Source organism: Serinus canaria, chromosome 3, assembly GCF_022539315.1.
Source record: "Serinus canaria isolate serCan28SL12 chromosome 3, serCan2020, whole genome shotgun sequence".
In the NCBI taxonomy this organism is placed as follows: Eukaryota; Metazoa; Chordata; class Aves; order Passeriformes; family Fringillidae; genus Serinus; species Serinus canaria.
Window position 1 is genome coordinate 9318162 of NC_066316.1, and position 19322 is coordinate 9337483.

General features: G+C 48.5%; 1 protein-coding gene across 2 annotated transcripts in view; it reads right to left on the minus strand.

Annotated features, from left to right (window-relative positions):
• Positions 1 to 4263: 4263 nt before the first annotated feature.
• Positions 4264 to 19322, minus strand: part of TTBK1 (tau tubulin kinase 1) — a 107862-nt gene continuing 92803 nt past the window's right edge. For both annotated transcript variants that reach the window (XM_018921014.3, XM_030235360.2), the window contains 2 exons: positions 12477 to 14083; positions 4264 to 11707 (listed from right to left, as the gene is read on the minus strand). In XM_018921014.3, the coding sequence (XP_018776559.2) occupies positions 11281 to 11707; positions 12477 to 14083 (2034 nt within the window). In that variant the 3' untranslated portion in view covers positions 4264 to 11280. The remainder of the gene's footprint in view (positions 11708 to 12476; positions 14084 to 19322) is intronic.

The window sequence follows — 19322 nt, forward strand, 5'->3', positions numbered from 1 at the left end:
AAGTTGAACTAAAGGACAAATTATTTTTTCATCACCTGTCTTCTAAGAGCAAGGGAGAGAAACTCTAATAGATGTGCTGCTGAATATTTAAACTGCAAACTGATCCAGCCTTCCCAATCAGAAATTAGATTATGGATCACTGTTCTGCAACTCCCAGGACTCTGCTGCTCCTACTGCATTCCTTGAAATGTACATTGCTCTATTTCTTGAACCCAAATGTGCTCCTTTAACCAGTCACCAGCTTTAGTTAATGGCCAACACATGTGCAAGGTCTGTGACTGACTTGACTGAATTAACAACTTGTTTAATTAGACCTGGCTCAAGCAGCTTGGACATGCCTGGTGAGAGCAGCCAGACTCCTGTGCTGCTGCTGTCCCACAAAATTCTGGAAGGAAGAGTTTACTTTTTACTTCACACATGTAACACTTTCTTCCGCAATCTTTCTTTCTGCTCCTTTTCAGGATGCCAACTACTTGTTGAGAGGGTTGAATTATTAAATTACTTGGTCACTAAGGTGTTAGCTTATCTGTTTCCAGCAGTAATTTCCTAACACCTTCTATGGAGCTGCAATAGCCTGGATGGTGCAAGGAGTGAAGGAGCTGATTTGCTGCTTTAGCCACTGGAGCCACCCCTCAGGTGTCTCAACTGCTGCAGAGTAGCTGGAGATCTGATCAGTGCTTGCAGGATGGTGCTTCAATGATAATTTTCTCTGTTCTCTCCAAGTTATGTCTTAGTGCCACGAAAATCTGTGTCCATCAGAGCTGCTGAGCTGGACCTGCTCTTAGAGGGCAGAGGAGTCCCCTTCTCCCTGCAGCTCAGTGCAGGCTCTGATGCCTGCAGGAGGGAGATGTGACACACAGAGGGAGGCTCCACTTTTTCTCTCATTTGTAAAGGCAGTTTAGACAGGGAGATCCACAGAGCTGGCAGTGTCAGCTGAGGATTCCTGCAGTGTCACTCTGAGCTGCACCGTGCTGCAGCAGCGTGTCCAAATGCTCTTGGCAGGATGTGTGCACACCAGGTTTTGTTGGAGAAAGAGAAGGTGCAGCCAACAAAAAGGTCCTGGGGCTCTTGAGGGTCTTTGTTTGGTCATGGAAGAAAGGGAGTTTTATGCCATTCTGACTTGGTGCCATGTTAACGAGACTCTGCTTTCCATTGCTTGCAGTGGTTTGTGTGCAGCTGTTTTACTCAACTGCTTTGCACGTAGACTGGGTCTGGCCAAAGATTCTTTTCTTACCTGGCAAAACCACAACATTGATTCTACCTTAGTGTGAAAAGACACAAGCCACTTCCATGTCTTCTGCTGTGTGTGATCATGGATCCACAGCCAGCACTTGTATGCTCCCTGCTTCCCAAACAGATCCCCCAGACCTGTCTCATGCCCTTTCTTACCTGTCATGGAACTTATTTCATGTCATTTTCCTCTAACTGCTGCTGTTGGGAAACTGTAGCAGGGCAGAGATTCAGCCCAATTTGGCTGTATTTTACAGAGGAAAGGGCAAATTCGAACTCTCCTTCAGTCAGGGAAAGAAAGACACAGCAGGAATAGGAAGTCCAGTCCTGTGTTTTCAGGGGTGAGATTCCATCTGATTAAATCACTCTCACTTAGACAGGATGATCCTGTGTGAAGTAAAACATTGCCAGGGAACTCAAAACAAACCACAGGGAGCAGCATGAGAAGGGAATGATGACCCAGGAGCTGGGAAGACTACAGGACTGGCCATGTCCTCCTCAGCTGGGCACAGACTCAGAGTGTCAGCATGGCTGGCAGAGCCTGGGGTGGGACAGAGCTGATCTACAGCCCCAGACACAGCGAGAGGATGAACCAGAATCCCTCCAGAGAGCCTGATGTGGAGCAGGAGAAAGGCTGAAGACAAAGCAAAATCCATGGAGCACCCAGGGCAGGAGGCAGGACACAGCTCAGATGGATGGGAGACACAGTCCTGAGCAGAAATGAAGTCCTGGGCCATAAGCAGAAGGTGCTTGGTGGCAGGTGCAGGGCAGTAACAGCCATCAGTGCCCTTGGGGCCCTGATTCCCTGAAGGGGAAAAACTCAGGGAATGCTGCATGGGGAGCTTGGAGCAGGCTGTAGCACTGGCTGGAAGAGTGTTTTTGGAAAGCCTGTGCAGACAGTAAAGGTGTAGGAGTGAAAATACACACACTTGCACTGAGAGTACAGATGGGGAGATGGTGTGAGTGATTTGTAGGGAATTACTGAGTGGGTGAAGCAAGGTCCAGTGCTCACCTTGACAGTGTTTCCCTGCCAATGTGGCCATGTGCTTGTCAGGTCCCAACAGCTCCACAGCTCTATCCTGCATTTCCTCCTGTTCCCAATGGGTTCCTCCCCAGAAGGAGCAAAGAAAAGCTGCAGTGTCCAGGGAAGCTGCCCTCTCCATACAGCACCACACCTTCAGTGTTAGAACTTCTCTGTCTCCCTTCACTGATCACCTTCCTCTACTCATTTTCTAGTAACACCATTTCTCATTTAATCTAAGCATCTTCTAGCTCCTTTCTTGGGTGACCAAGACTTCAGTTTTGACTTTTCCGCCCTGTGTTTGAATGGGGATCCTTTGCATTTTGCAGTTTCAGCAGTACAGGAGCTGACTCAGGCTTCCCCTGAATCAATAAGAAACTCAATACTCCATCCAACATTAACAAGACACATGACAAAGAGAGTAGGGCATCTGGTATTACTTTCCAGATGGTCTTCTTGCCTCCAACCTGTTCCTTGTTTGAGGATGCAGCTTTTGTGACTACTCCTATGAGATGCACTGTCCCAAACTGGCTGCTTATTGACAATTTTCAATTTACATTTATGCTTTGAGGTTAAAATTCCAATATAATACTAGAGGTCTCTTCCAGCCTGAATTATCCTATGAGCCTATGGACATTACACCACAAAGTTTTGGGCTTGTTAAACCTCTTGTTTTAAATCTGAGGCTTTACCTCTGTTTCAGACATGAATTAGTGAATTTAAACAGCTGGACTCAATTGTGTTATTTTCTTTTGACATTTTTTGTACATGATGAAATCTGTGTGGATGCTGCAAGTTTCTCATGGTCTCCAGGTACTCTCTGAAACTTCAAAAAGTTTTGCCAGCTTCCTTGAAGCTACAGGCTTGAAGGACTTTTTCTCACTGGCATGAGGAAGGGTCCTTGTGTCCAGCTGACTCCAGAGCCCCATGGCTGCTCCATGGCAGCCTCCCTCTGGCATTAGAGACAAGATGAATGCAAGGTTGGGAATAACAAGCATTTCCTTGCAGTGCAGGCTTCCTCTGCAGTGTTAAGGCACTCCTGTGGCTTGCCTTGTCTGCAATGGGGCTTTTCTTGTCTTGAAATGCCTCAAGGTGATTGCAGAAGGAAGATCCCTGAGCCCAACAGTTTCCTTGGCTTTCCTAGATATAACAAAAGCTGCTCTGAGTAAAGATTCTGCCTCCTCCTGCAAACCTGACTTTTCCTATTTTGTGAGGCTGTTCCAACCTGAGCAGCCTGGTTTAGTTTCTTCCTCTACTTGTCTTCTCATTTGACAAAGGCAGAGGCTGAATCCAGCACGTTGTTCCTGACAGACCTGCCTCCAGAGAAACTCTCATTTTGCCATCCAGGGGTGGTGATGAAGCCCATCTGGAAAACCCCCTGCTGCAGTTCTGAAATTCTTCTCAATTTCCCAGTTTATGGTGCTCAGCTTGTCCCAAAGTTTATTTTTATAATTTTGGGTTCTACACTGAAGTCAAATGTGATTTCTTTTGGCTGTAGGAGAAAGAATAAAATCTGTCACCACAGGAATAACTTTCCAAGGGAGTAGGGTTTTGTGATTCTTTTCTGTTCCCTCTCCCACCACCCTCTCCTACAGCTGGGTACTATACTCTTACCACACACCCCTGAATGTGGTCTGCACACCACAGGCATGAGGTAACTTGAGCATGGTAAAAGGAATGTTGTAAAAGCTGTCCTCAGCTTAAACATCAGATGGTCAGAGAGTACTAAAAGTCAAACCATGCCAAGTTACTGGTTTGCTTTTGCTCCTCTTTGCACATATTAATGTGCAGGTCCAACATGTCTACAAATCTGGCACTCTTACTGTGGCATCTAGACTTTACAAAGCATATTTTTAAAATTTTATTGTTGTTAAAAAAGCAGGCTTTTTTCCCTGACAAGTGCTGTTTTGGGAGTGGATGGCTGAGCCTGCTGCCTGCAGTGTGGGTGTAAACAAGGTTCACGGTGAAGGAACATGTCTTGCAACACCAATAAATGGGAGAAGACACCAATGAAAAGGTAGACAGGCTTTTAATTGGCATGATCCAGAATCCCCTTTTAATAACAAATCTAATGACAACTGTGTCTGATATGAACAAGAAATGGGATAATTGTTTATTTTTTTTAAGACGTGATCTGAAATTAAGACAAAAGCCAGGTGGGTCTGTACACAGACAGGGCTTCTGTGATGCATGCCAGATTTTATGGCCAAGAAATTTGCCATGCAGTTGAACCAGATTGTGGTTCCTCAGTCGGAGTCCTACATTCTGTTTGCAGTGTGTAAACATTCTCCAGCTGCTTTCCTAAAGAATGCAAAGAAGATATGTAGAGAGAGATTTAGCCTTGGGATTCAGTCACGTTTCCAGGCAGGCAGTACCAGGGAGCAGAAGTCGTGTCTCCAGAGTGTGCCAGAGGCGAAGGAAAACGTCGGTGCGCCAGGTACAACGTCTGAGTGTAGAGTCACATGCTATCGTGTTAAAAGGAGATCTATAAAATCATCTGTGTTTCCAGCTCCAATTCCTGTCTGGAGAAGAAGCAGCAGGTCCCATAGCACAGCAGTCCTGCTGACACTGGTTTCACACACGGGGGTACCCCCATGTCCTGCAGAGCTCATCCCACCCTCTGCAGGGACGGTCCCGAGCCTGTGCCGTGCATTCCCGAGGAAACATCAGCCCCAGCCTCCTCCTGGGAACCTGTGCCAGAGCTCCAGGCAGGGCAACATGGGCCAAGCCAGAGGCAGAGCAGCCACTGAGGAGCACCGTGCTGACACCAGTCCTGCAGTGTCTTCACCAAAGCAGAGCTCTCACCCTGACGACCCTCTGGTTCAGGAGCTAAGAGCAGGAGAAATTGTTATCTTGGTCCCTACAAGGAACCCAGCTCTGGATTTGCTTTGGTAGCTCCCTTGCTCCTTTCAGCACAGAGGGCATCAGTGTTTACTTTAAACCTGCTTTCCAGCCATTTGCAGCTCCAGAAATAAAAGGGGTAATGTTCCTCCTTATGACCCAGCATATGGCCTCTATGGGGCAGGGCCAGCTGCACAGGTTGATGGCCAAGTCTGCCTCAGGTGCTGCAGAATCCAGGAGGGCTTCAACCCCCCAGGCAGAAGGGGACTGCCCTGGAGGGAACATACAGTTACTCTATTTGTATTTGTATTTACTGATTTGCTGGAGGAGCTACATTAGGAACGAAGTGACAGGAGAGTGATGGTGTATAAATCACTGTCATTTCCTGGGATTCTGGCTGTGATGGGGATCACAGCTCACCCCAGCCTACAGGCAGAGCTATTCCCTGGCCTTGCAAAACTGCCAACCCCAATGCTCATGGAGGTCTTAACATCACCTGGCTCTGCTGCCACTGCCAGCATAGTCCCAGCCCCTTGGAATGCAGCACCTGCACAGCCACTGGGGGTTCTGCACAGGACCTTGGGAGCCAGCACACACTGAGCCCACGGGCTCCCACCCAGCAGCCCAGTTACATGTGCCACACGAGGAAAGGGCCTGAACAGCAGCCCAAGCTCTCTTTTCCTCATGTGGAGGTGCAGGAGTAGCTGGTAAACAGATGGAACCAAAGGTGCTTGCAAGCTCTCAGGTGGTCCCCCTCGACTTTGTCAAACCAGCCTAGCACTGCTGGAGCACGGGCATGTTTCAGTTCAGCCAGAAGAAACTAAGTTGATACCAAACTCATTATGTCCACAACGGGACTTTCCCTGTGTTCACAGGATTAACTGCAGGTGACTGATGTGTGGGGCAAGGCCTTAGTTGGGCATTGGTGTCAGTGCACGTGGAACAGTTGTGGGTCAATAAACTGTACAGAGAAGAAAGCAGTGTGCTGAGGCACCACTGAGATGCTACTGGAGCTGCCCAGGCTATCAGTGATCCTCTTCCTACATAGGATCTACAGTGAGAAAACACCTCTGTGTGGGAAAGGAGAAATGTGAAAGATTTTCTTGCCCCAACACAACCTGCTTTGGATCAAAACATTTCACCACCAAACTCTCAGTGCTTGTGTTAGCCAGGAGCAGCCACGGGAACAGTGATGCTCCAGATCCTGATCCATGTCCCACAGAGCTGTGTCCCAGTCCAGCAGCTGTTGCAGGTCTGGTGGCAAGCAGGACAGCTGTCAGCCACCCAGGCTGGAGTGTTTCAGCCCTGGTTTGTGCTCAGGCAGGTGCAGCCTCACAGCTGACATGCACTTTGGTAGAGTGGTATCCTGTTCCCCCATGCACATTCACTGCACACAGCAGTCAGCCCTGCACACATCTGAAGTCACAAATGAGACTTCTCTGAAGGTAGCAGTATCCTTTTTAACCTTTAGTCACTATATATAATGGTCACTACTTATATTGTTGTAGTAATATATATATATATATTATAATATTCTTTACTTTAAAAAGGGCAAGCAAAGTCTCTGCCTCTCACTGATTCCAAGCACAACTGACCCAGAGATATTTGCTACCAAAACACCTTTTTCACCAAGGCAAACAGAAGTGCCTGTGCTGCCAACCAGACCAATCAGTTAAGCAGCTCCATCCATCCGTGTGTTTGAGCCTCTCCACAGTATCAGTCTGACTGGTGCCATCTGTCCTTCTTCTCCCTCTGCTCATATAATCCATTGCCACACTGGCTTAGTGCTGAGAGCTGCCTTTCAGATTCCCCACGTGGCACATCCCCCTGTATCCATGCTTCTTTGCAGGCAGCTCCTGGCCAGCCAGCAGCCACTGGCTCCTTCTCACCAGCCAGGGTGGCATCTCAGCGGGTGGGCAAGGCCCCTGCAGAGTGAGGACTCAGCACGACACCAGGCAGTCCCAAGGACTCTTGGAGTGCCAACACAGATGAGCAAGACGTGTCTCTCCCTACCCATGCAGATGAGCACACAGATGCAGGAACAGAGGAGGCCTGTGCCAGGAGTTCCCTCAAAACACACAAGGGCAAAATCACCTGCAAGGACACAGCCACACACCCCAGCTGTGTGTGAGCAGCACTGTGTGCCCTCCAGCTTGACAGAGCTTGCACGAGACTCAGAGCAGAGAGCAACAGGGCCTTGCCTCTCCCACCTTTCTGAGATGTGACAACCTACCATGTCCTGTGATGCCAGACTAGATCCTTTGGCATTCCTCAACCACCTAACTTCTCCCTAGCATCACAGGCCTCATCCCTTCTTGTCCCCAGACACATTCTCCTCTGTTTGCTCCAGTTATGGCAGGCGCCCTTCCAACTTTCCTGTGGGGCAGCAGCAGAAGAGAGGACCCAGAGGAAATTCTGTGTGTGCTGTTCCCCTGGGTGGGAGCACCCCCATCTAGGAGGACATGCCCTGGGGCACACCATGCTGTTGATGCCCTTTCCTGCTGCCCTTCATGCCAGGGACAGCTGGGAAGCAGGGCTGTGCAGGAGCAGGGAGTCTGGTAGCACAACCACGAGGAGAGGTGACTCATGCTGGTCTCAGATCTCTATGGACCCTTCAGCCCAGCCCTGCCAAACAACACTGTGAACAGCTTTGCTGTGACCTCCAGAAGTCCCATCTTGCCTCAACCATTCTTTGATTCATTAAATCATGGAAGTGGTGGAATCTTCCTTGCTGGAGACACTGAAGACTCTTCTTGACACAGCCCTACCTCATCTAATCCAGGGTCTAATTTTCAATAGAAAATTGGCCAAGGTGATTTTCAAGGGTTCCTTTCAATGTAAACTTTTCTGTAATTTCTGCAACATGGAATACAACATATCTATTTACTTATATTTTTAATTTCCTTGCAACCAGATTAGAACAAAAGAAAAACTATTTAAAACAAAAATGTCTGAAGCAAAAATTTCAGAGGAAAAAAGCATAATAAACCAATGGGCTTGGAGCTGTTCAGATCTATTACTCCTGCTCAGTTCAGCATAGACCTGTGCCTGATGTCCAGCTGTGCGGGCCATCTTTCCCTTGCTTTCTGAAACCTGTGGGATCTGCCAGGTGGCTCTCCAGTACATACCAGCTTTGGCATGTATCCTGGTGGGACCAGGAATCTGCTGCACCACAGAGAGAGATGATACCTTGGTGTCACCAGAATCCTGCCTTGCTTCTTGTGATTGGGTCATGGTAGATAGACCCCTTAGAAGACAGCTCAGTTTCACAGAAACCTTTTAATAAGAAAGTCCCCACAGCCCTGTGAAAGACTTCACTGGATGTTTGCTTCACAATGAAAAGCTTGCCTGATTTCTTCATCTGCTCCTCTTGGCTGTTCTGACTTCTCTGCTTTCATGTGCCAGAGGAAGACCACAGAACCACAGAATGGTTTGGGTTGGAAGGGGCCTTAAAGATCATCCAGTTTCAGCCCTCTGCTATGGGCAAGGACACCTTCCACTAGACCAGGATGCTCAGAGCCCTGTCCAACCCAGCCTTGTGCCTGCCCTGGAGCCTCCTTTCTGACATTGGGCCACAGAAAACTGTCCCTTAAACTTTTTCCTGAACAAATACACTGATTGTGCTTTATTGGCTTCCCATGATGAGGCAGGTTTGCTAACCCTGTTAATAGTCCTGTAGTCCTCTTTCAAAGCTCTTTCAATGTCATTTTTGGCATGTGCATTAAGACCTGGATGGACCAGCTGGTAAAGGCTTCACAACCAAGTCCTACCATCTGAGCACTCTAAAATTAATAGACCTTCAATAAATTAATAGGAGTCCCATTATGATTAATATTTCTGGAAAGAATCTGTCTTTGAGTTTGTTCTGTTTTCTAGTTTCTAAACCTGCAGTGCATACTTAGGTTCTAGTCTGACCCACACTTCAAACTCAGAGAAAGTTACAGTGCCACCAGAAAAAGTGGTGACAGTCTCTGTGTGTCCTTTTTCTGTTGTGGGACCAAATGGTGAACCAGAGTGATGAAATGAACCAGATGAAAAATAAACTGGTGAATCAGAGCAGTTCGTGCTGGATCAGCATTTCCAGCCACTTTATCAAATGGCTGCTGCACTGTAAATGTGGGGGAACTGTGCAACAAAACAGCTGGAACTTGGAGGGATGTTGCTTTTGATGGCAACATCAGCTCAGTCCATCAGACCACAGCCTGAGCTCCCTCTGAATTCCCAGTGCTGCTGTGCAAAGATGAGGGCATGTTTTCAGACTAAGCTGTGCTGCTTGCTCCACCAGGATGAACCACATCAAAGGAAAACACTTTGAGCTGGGTGAAATGAATTCTTAGTGTTGGCAACACTGAGACTGTCTTATGAAGGGGTAATTCCTGTCTCCTGATTCTACACATTTCCCTGTTCAGGTGTGTAAGGAGTTTCTCCCAGACACCCTGTCACAGCTCTTATACTCCTTTCCAGGACTGCTGTAGATATGAGCAGCTTCAGGACCCCCTGAACTTGATGGCCATCAGTGTGTGACTGTTTGCATTCATGTTCAAATGAATCAAGGCTATTACTGTTCAGATTCCTCTGTCAAGCTTTGTTGTCTGCAAATAGTAAATTTGCAGGTAGTTGCAACTGCAGGAATAGGTGCACAGAGCAGCTGTATTTTTGTTCTGCCTCATGCAAGGCCTCTTTTAGGCATGACAATGGTGTGAAGCACAAAGTATTTGGGTCTGGAGTGTTTTCTCCTGTGAGGTGTGGGGAGAATTTTGTCTACTTCAAGATCTCATCAAGATCAGACAGGTACCAGTCCTTCTTTCTTTCACTTCCAAGCCTTCCTAATTAGTCTGGGGGCTAAACAGTTGGGTGATTTAGCTCTAGCTGAGTGCTAGCTTATGCTCAGATAATATTACTTGAAGAGCATAGCCCTTGCTTTTATGTTCACATTGTTCATCCTCAACGTGGGGCAGAGGTGAGCACCAAGGAAAAGACACAAACCCCACCTCTGCCACTCCACCCACTGTCCCCTCAGATAGAAAAGCACATGGCCATGGCATGCCAGCAAACCTCTCACTGCAAAGCAGCAGGTTTTGGGTATACTACAGGATAATAATTTCCCACCCTGCCATGTAGGGGAACTTTCAACCACAGTGCCAAAATTCACAAACACCAAGAGGGTGACAAGAAACCACAAGGAATTCAGGGGCAAGGGGCACCCAGGCCAAAGGCATCCAGTGACAATTCACATCCTCACAATGGAGCTGTGTTTGGTGGACTGCAGGTCTGTGGCACCAACCACGCCCAGGCTGAGAGGAACCACCCTTGCTGGGGGATGTGATGTCCACAGATCACAGTTTGGTATTTGTGACAGATGTGGCTGCAGTGTGCTCCCTTCTACATTAATTAGCAAGAGCTCTTGATTTCCCAGCAAGCTGCCAACACATCCCTACTTCCACCTAAGTACCCACCACACAGGCATCTGCTGGAACAGCAGCAGTGTCTGAGAAGCAATGCCAGACAGCCTCCTCTGTGGGACATACTGGAGCAGGTAGGAGCAGCAAGACCTGCCTGTCTCCCAGTTCCCACCTGTAGAGGCATCTCTGGAAAGGAGAGAAGAGTCCTCTCCTCCTTACCCCTTCTCTTATCTCAGCACACAAGGATGCATCCATCCTTCTTGAATGAGCTAGTGGCAATTATCCCTTGCTAACACAGGTGGCGGGAGGTGAGCCAACACTCAGGGAGATGGCAGAGACCAAGGCTGGTGTTTCCCAGCAAGGAGAAGGGAAGGAGCTGCCTGAAGGACAGGAGCCTTCCTCTTTAGCAGGCCTTGCTCTTGTCACCTCTGCTCCTCCTTCCACAGCTGGAGTCGGTGTTGAGGACTGGTATTGCTAAGGGAGAGGAGAACCCCTGGGGAGGGAGGCAGGTCAGGCACTGGGCAGGCTGCCTGGGTCACGGCTGGGTGCTGTGCGTTAGCAAGCGTGAGCTGCGGGCTGGGTGTGTCTCCCTTGAAAAGGCTCCGTGCTCAGAGGCTGCCAGGCCCGTGGGAGCTGATTGCAGTGTGGGGTGAGAGTGAGTGAAGCATTCAAGTACAGCTACTGCTATACACTCGTGGGTCCAGCATGGGAGGCTGTGCTGCAGCATCTCAAGTGTGTACTATATGCAGAAGTTACCCAGTCTGCTGGGCTCGCAGAAGAAGGTCATTATCTGGCAGCTGCCTTACTTTCCAGGGACACCTGCTTTCCTTTGGTTGCTGGACTTTGAGTCTGGGTTTTTCCTCTTTGTCGTTTTTTGGCCACGCCAGGAGATGGCAGGGAATCTCCTGTAGGCCCCGGGGCCTGAGCTGAGGGCTGAGGTCGGGGGGAAGGAGGAACTCGCTGAGGAGCAGTCCCTGGTTTATGCTGTCGGCAGGGAGAAGGACTTTCCCTGCGAGGCAGCAGCTGGCTTCTGGGGGAAGTACTGGGGTTCCTGGAAGGAAGGACAGGGCTCCGAGGGGATGCAGCACTGGACCTCTGCGAGCTGCTCCGTGGAGGAAGAGAAGTGGAGCTCGGTGACGAAGGAAGCCGACTTTGTACCTGTGCTGTTCGGCCCTCGGACGGGACACTTCCAGCTGGTCTCTGTGTCTGAAGCCTGCAGAGGAAGAAAAGAGCGAGAAGAGGGAGAATGAAGGGGAATTTTGAAAGGGACTCTTGGGCTCCTGGCAGGATTGGTGTGAATGTTGCCAGGCAATTACAAGGAATCTCCAGCACCAGGATGGCAGAACCTACGCTGTGAACCAGGTGGGGCACCAGTTTGAACACCATCCTGTAACTCAATGCATTTAACTGCTAAGTGTTGGCCTTGATGCTCCAACAGCCTCTGAGTGAACACGCAGGCATGGTATCTGGGACTCTTCTTAACATGCAGAATGGATGCAGCAACCTCTTCCAAGGCAAGAGATACAACTTGGGAATGTGGGCATGAGTTGGATTGCACAAGTTGGCCTCTGATGGTAACTGTGATGGAAGAGAAACCAACTGAGGCAATCCCAGCTGGCAGCCTCGCTGCCCTTGCAGCTCTGATTGCAATAGTCAGGCCAGGAGGCCAGGTCTCCCTGCAAAGTCATGGCTGAGCTGCCAAACCGAGAGCTCAACACCGGGGGCATCTGCTATTATCAGACCAAGTGAAAGTGCTTGTAAAAGGAAAGGTCTCAAAGCCAGGGCAAGCAAAGAGAGGCTTTAGAAAAAGAAGACAGAGAGGTATTTCACACACCTGTGGGCTGAAATGACTGTAGGAAACAAGGATGGACGATGCATTCAAGCCAAGTAAAGGATGAAGTCATGAAGGGAGGTGAGCAAAGCCCTGGCTGTCTCTCCTCAACAGGCCCAGCTCTTTGCATTTCTCACCATTTTGGTCTTACCTGCAGGCAGAAGCTGCATCCTGTGGGGAGCTGCCCAGCCCTGCCACTGCAGCGGCCACGGAGCTCTCCGACCTCGCCGCCTCCAGCGGCGTTTTCACCGGCACGATGGGACGAGGAATTCTGCTCCTTGTGCTTATGGCTCTCTCTTCTCTCCCCAGCAGCACCGCCTTCTTCTCTCCCTTCCGTGGGATGGAGTCATCAGAGTCGTGGGTGTCCTCCTCAGAACCGGTGGCTGACAGGGTTTCGGAGGCTCGCCGCCGCTCGTCGCTGGAGGAGGCCGAGGAGGAGGCACCTGAGGCCAGCCGCAGGAGGCGGCTCTGTCTCTTCTCCATCACCAGGCGAGCCAGGTCGGGTTGCTTTGCCCTCTTATAAAGCCTTTCTTTGGCTGAGAGTGAAGTTGAAAGGTCTGAGCCGGTGTCCTCCTCAGAGAACAAAATGGGTATCCGACTTCTATACCGGGAGCCCAGCGGCCTCCTGGGGCCCGGCTGCGGCGTCTCGAGGAGGGTCTCTGCTCTCTTCAGGTGCTCTGTCGCTGATGCTGCCTTCTCCAGGCCAGGCTCCCTTGTAGCCACCTTGTCAGGCTCTTCCAAGTCCAGCGAGAGCGCCGCTTTGCCGGAGGGCTCCGCCTTGTCCTCGGGAAGCTTTGGCACGCCGTTGGGAAGGGCCGGCTGCTCCCCCACAGTCTCTGAGGTGGTTTCCACGTGATTGGCCGAAAGCGCGCAGCTCTCCGTCTCTGCCCCTTCCAGCCCGGAATGAATGCTGCCATTCTCCACCAGCACCAGGTTGTCCTCCAGCTCCTCCTCGACGATGACCTCCTCGAACTGCCCCGGGGGGCAGTACTCCTCGTGCCGCATCAGCTGCCCGCTGGAAGACATCACGTTTAGGTGGGTCTTCTCAGCGATGTGAACAAACGTGCGCTCCACTTTGGTGAACGGGGAGGAGGCTGTAGCCACTGCCACGGGAGGCTTTGGTTCTGATTTGAGGACTGAGGACAGGGTCCCTGGCTCAGACACATCCAGCTGGCTCCCCATGGGCTGCGGCCGCTCGCTCTGAGGCGTCAGTGCAGCAAGAGTGCCCAGATCGACTTCTGGAGGTAAGTCTGCAGCCACTGGAGACTTCTTCAGATCACCTGGTGAAAACAGCACTAATGTTTTTGAGCCTTCCTCCAGCTCCAGGTCCCCATCAGCAGTGGATGCTCGACCCTTGGAGCCCTTCTGGTCATCAGCCAGGAGCGTGGATGGTGCGCACTCCTGGCTGCGCTCCGTGCTCTTCTGACTCAGGTCGCTGCTGGAATCACTGTGCATGTCAATCTCATTGCCCTCCTCCTCCTCCTCCCCCTCATCCTGCTCATCTTCCTCCTCCTCATAGTCTTCCTCCTCTTCTTCTTCCTCCTCCTCCTCCTCTTTTCCGTTCATTTCCAGATAAGGTTCCAGAGGTTTGCAAGGAGCAGTCAAGACAATATTTGAAAAATCAACTTTCTTTATCCGCTGGGATAACTTAGGCTTTTCCCAGTAGTTGCACATATCTTTTCTGAAGTCTTGGTAAGGCAAACTTAAAGGGACCGCCTTGGGCAGGCCATTTATTTCAAATGACTTCAGCATGTATGCCTGCAGGAAGACAAGTGTGACAAAAGAAGAGGCTGAGTTAGCATTCAGACAACATTAGCATTGACACAGAACACATCAGGACCAACAGCAGCAGGAAGAATCCATGGAAAGCATCTAATCCATCATGCTTCCAAAATACATGCCTGAGCAGTCATCACTCCATCATTTGATTCATACAAACCTTAGAGAGATTCACAGATACTTATCAATGAAGGAAACCAAACATGCCAAAGAAGTTCCTTTGTTAGCAGTCTTTAACCTGGACCTAAAAGAACCATTTTCAAGCGATTCCTCGGGATTTTTTCACATTTCCCAATCTTCTTTATGTATTTATTTCAGTATTTATATATTTACATAGTCACTCCTTCCTTACTGGAACCACTTAGCAACTCACTTTTATGCCCAGTGAACTGAAGGGGCACCTCTGGGCTAGATAAATTTCCTGATCACTTTCCATTGCCCCTGGGGCAGTAACACTTGGAGTGCTACTGTGTTCCCCTGGTGCACTATCCATCCTCCCTTCTGCTCCCACAGCCCTGTAGCAGCTCCTCATTCTGTCTCCTACAGGCTTCTGCTTCCTCTGAAATCATCAGCAAGTCATGAAAGCTGGCACATACAGAGTCATTATCAGACCCTGGGGTGTCCAGCCAGAAGTGAAGGGCACACAGGACAGGTGGTGGGGACACTGTTTCTCCAGCAGCAGCCTGTGGCAGTAGCAGGCTGTGAAATGATTGCAAATGATCCTACAGAAAAACAGTAGCTCAGACACACATGCACACACTTGACCAAACAAGGCCGAAATAAATAGGAAATGCCTGTCAAGCATGGCCTAATTAACAATCAGTTGCAAATCAAAATCCCATCAGCACCACTCTGCAGAATGGATTTTAAATCAAATAATTTACAGCACAATTCTGTTAGGGCTTGCAAACTGTAACCTCTCAATAAAATCAACTGGTCAATAATGCATCACATGTTACCCTTGAAAAGTCCTGACCATGAACAGCAGGGCTCCAAACATCTGCATTTTCCAGTGGCATTTGGCAGTGCCAGAGGATATTTAGGCTACACAACTAAACATGCACCCACTTAACCATGTCAGCTCCAGAGCTGCTCACAGCTACCACATTAACCTGGCCGTGGGAATGGATCTTTTTGTCTCTGCTAGGGAGAAAAAGCCCTCAGTGGCTTTTCAGTCCAACGGCACAATAAAAAATGGTGCTGGAAATCTGCATGTGCTGACCCTGAAAAATGTACTGTTTTTATGCTCCTGTACAACAGAGACTTTTCAAAAGGCTGGTGGGCAGCATCAAGCTGTTCTGCGTGGTGGTAAGTTGTAATCCAGTTAATATTTCTTTTTATATCATAAATTGAAACACTGGTTTTGGCAATACCTCTGGAATCCAAAGCTGCTTCTCTTCTGTCATTAAAACTGAAGTCTGGCCCTGAAGGTGGCCCTGTATTAGCCTGGTTTGGGCCTTCACTGACCCACTCTACCTTTTGTATCAGGATGGCAGACGTGGAACTTGGATTGGTAAGAGGCACTTACTGCCCTTTGCAAAGGAAATTACCCACATGGCTTCTTCCCTCAGGCATTTCTTGGAAATTAGTTTATTCAACAGCCTAGGATTGGATGATGCACGTTGGCTGGGTTTGTTTTACCCAAAAAATATATCCACAGTGCTATTCCTGGAATCAGGATGCACTTCCCCAGTGGGAATGGGACCTGACCAACATCTTGCCTTGTGCTGAGCCTCCCACTGGTAAGAGTTCCACAACCCCAACAGAGCAGCTCCTTTGCTGCACTACCTCATGCCATTTTTGACGTGCTGGGTTTGATTATGCAGGTGGAAAATTGCTGTTTTTCTTTGCATAGTGAAATATGCACCTGTGTAGATCTTCAAATCTCTTCCCAGCCCTTGGCTTGTATCATCCCTTCTGCTTGTGGTCAAGGTGAGCTGAATCCAGTCCTGCAGAGCACATCCTATATAGGCCAGAGATATGGGTTCTGTGCCCTGCAGTCTGCCCCAGCAGCAGCCCTGTCTCCAGCAAACCCTCTTTCCTCAATAGCCTTTCCCTTGCAAGACATCAAAAGTTTTTCTGAGATGAGGCTGCACTAAGCAACAATGTATGACCTGGAGCTGGGCAGCAGGATGTTGCTGTAAGAAAAATAGTAGTTCTTTATTTCTTGTGCCCCTCTGCTACCACTGTAGATAACTTTCTAGCCCCCATGTACTTCCACTTCTACAAATTCCTTGCAGTATTTAGGAAATGGACTGTATTTCTGTCTGTCTTTTCAGTTTCTCCATACATGTTCTGCTTGCCTGTATGGACACTGCACCCTGAGCACAACAGTGACTGCTTTGCTTGTATCCACCTTTGGGAGACTTGGACTGCTTCACCTGCTGCATGCAGTACCCCAAAACTGCCAGAACTCATTCCTTAAAGCAGCCTGAGACAGTCGCTGCTTTGCCACTTGTAAATGCCCCGTGGAGAAAGTCCAAATAACACAAATATCCAACTACAAGGAACTCTGCTGAACAAGGTGTTTCCAGTTTGAACCCCTCACGAGAGAAATTTGGGTCCTGTCTTGACAGTCTTTTGTACTACATCACACTCAGCCGCTCTAGGACTATTCCCCAAAGGCCAGAGAAGAACTTTTCTGCTCTGCTCTACTAATGGGGAAGAACTGAGGGAAGGTGCCAGAAGATCAGGAGTGGAGAGGCTTAGCCTGTATCTTAAAACTGTAGAATAAAAAAGATATAAGGAATCTCTGGAGATCTCTGCTCCAACCACCCCTCAAAGCAGGACCAACTTAGAGCTGCCTGTGCTGGGCCACATCCAGCTGAGTTTTTATTACTTCAAGGATGGAAACCTCACACCTCTTTGGGACCCTCTCCTAGAGTTTGAGGCTCTTCACAGTGAAAAAGTTGGGGGTGTTTAGGATCTAGTTCCTAATCTAACTTTCCTTTCATGCAACTTTTGTCCATAACATCTCATTCCATTGTGCACCTCTGAGAAGAGTATGGAATCTCCCTCCACAGGCAGTTCAAAGAAGAAAAAGGATGCCACAAGCAATCCTGTTTTTAAGGCAGAACAAACCCAGATCTCTCAGCCTCTCCTCATGTCAGATGTTTCTAGTTCCTGGTCATCCTGGCAGCCCTCTGTCAGTTTCATTCTCCTGTGAGCAGGAACTATGCCATGAGCTAAGGCAGACACATTTTCCTGCCTGTTTGACCTCAGATCTCCACTCCTGACTCTTTCTTGGCTTTTTGGTCACTTGTCCAGGAATGCCTGTGGCATTACATGCATCTGAGCATGGTGTTTACCACAAAGTCTGCACGTTTCACCTCTTTAACATTCTTTCTCTAAATAAAACTTGTCTTAGGTTATTGACTAAGGTTGAAGTGCTTGTGAGTGCTGCCCAAACAAATATTTTAGGACTCTACCTACTTTATGGTCAAACCTAGAAACTGCCAGGTAGAACTCTGCGGAGTTTCACAACAGAAGGCAACTGGGTTGCCAGAGATAGAAATAAAATCTGAAAGAATGTGGGATAGTTCAGGGTCTGCAAAACTTACCAACCTAATAAAAACATCAATACCACTGCCCTCTTCCAAGTTCATGAATGTAAAGGAATGTCCCCTACCAACAGTAGCACTCATGAGGACTGGGTGGTGACAGATTTGGAAAAAAGAGGCATCACTTGGCTTATAATTCACCAGTGTGGCCAGTAAACAAACCAACAGTAGTATTTCATCATGGATTGTCAACAGTTTTTTGCTAATACTGCAACTTCAACTGCTGCAGTTCCAAACATTGTCAAGATGGTGACACTGCCACGGGGTCTGCTCATACTTGGATGATTGCCCTAGAATTGAAGGACATGCTTTTCATAACTCCCCTCCTTGACCATGCTTTCTTTCCATTATTGCCTGATCTCTTTATGAACTGCTGAGGGAAGGAAAATCATGGGAATGATGTAAGTGCACATGAATTTATCAGAATTGTTAGTAAGTGAACTGAGATTGTTCCAACAACTCTGTCCCATACACCAAACTGACCTTATTCACACAGAATGGGGATTCAGTGGGCATGGGTCTCACTGCAGTCTATGGCAAAAGGGACCAGGAGGGGTGGAGACACCACTGGAGTTGGGCTCCCACTCTTTCAGTGCCACCAAAATGTGGTGCTCTGATCTTGAAAAGGGCAGGTCTCCCTGTGAGACAGGCAGAACAGATAAAGAGAGGATGAGTGTGATCATGAGGGGACCTTCCCACCTCCCAGTTCATAAGGGTACAGTGTCACCTGCAGGCACTGCTCAGGAACCTATAGGGGTCTGTCCATCTGGGAGGTGTCAGTGGAATGATGAAAGAATGGTTCAGCACATTTCTCTTCCCACTGGAAATGCAGAGTGACAATGGCTCATGTTTCACAGCCATGATGGTTCAAGACTGGTCCAAAGAGGAAGAAATCTGATGGATGTTTAACATTCTATATTCTTCCCAAGCTAATTGTTCTGTCAAATCCTTCAAGGGGTTGAGTTACTAGATGAAAGTTCAGGTCTCACTTCAAATCTTATGTTGCAGTTAATCCAAGCTTTTGGATGGGCACACAATATTACTCAAAGCCCTATGTGTTCATCTCCCTCAGTCTCCCAGCTCACCAGTTCTTGGGAAATATTAACTATGGATTTGACCAAAACCTGGGAGATTATGTGAAAAAACCACAAAAATCTGACTTGAGGCACTAAGGAAAATATGGTTTGAAGTGGCACAAGAACAATACAACCACATGGAACTGCAACATCCCTGAGCCACTATTCATATTTGTGACTAATAGAGAAAAGATTTCTATGATTTATCATCATCCACAGGACATGTGTACTAATATACCACGAGGAATGCATATTCCAAGGGTGTGGGGAGTGTCACAATGCAGTGTCTGGTCTTTTTTGACTAACAATGACACCAGGCCTGACTTTATTGGTTCAGAGCTAAGCACACACTTCTGGGGCACACCAAGTGGCTCAGCAGTGATGGAACATGGTCTGCAGAGGGATGGTGATGCCAACACCCACTGGGATTATTGACACTTTGTCACCTTTGGAGGAAGCAGCCTCTTACAATAGTGGTGTGTGTGGCTGAATCAAAAGGGAGTCACAAGACCTATGTCAATATGTGTGTACTGGGTAATCAAAATATGTGCCTTGTACTCTGTATCTTTCCTATGCCAACCT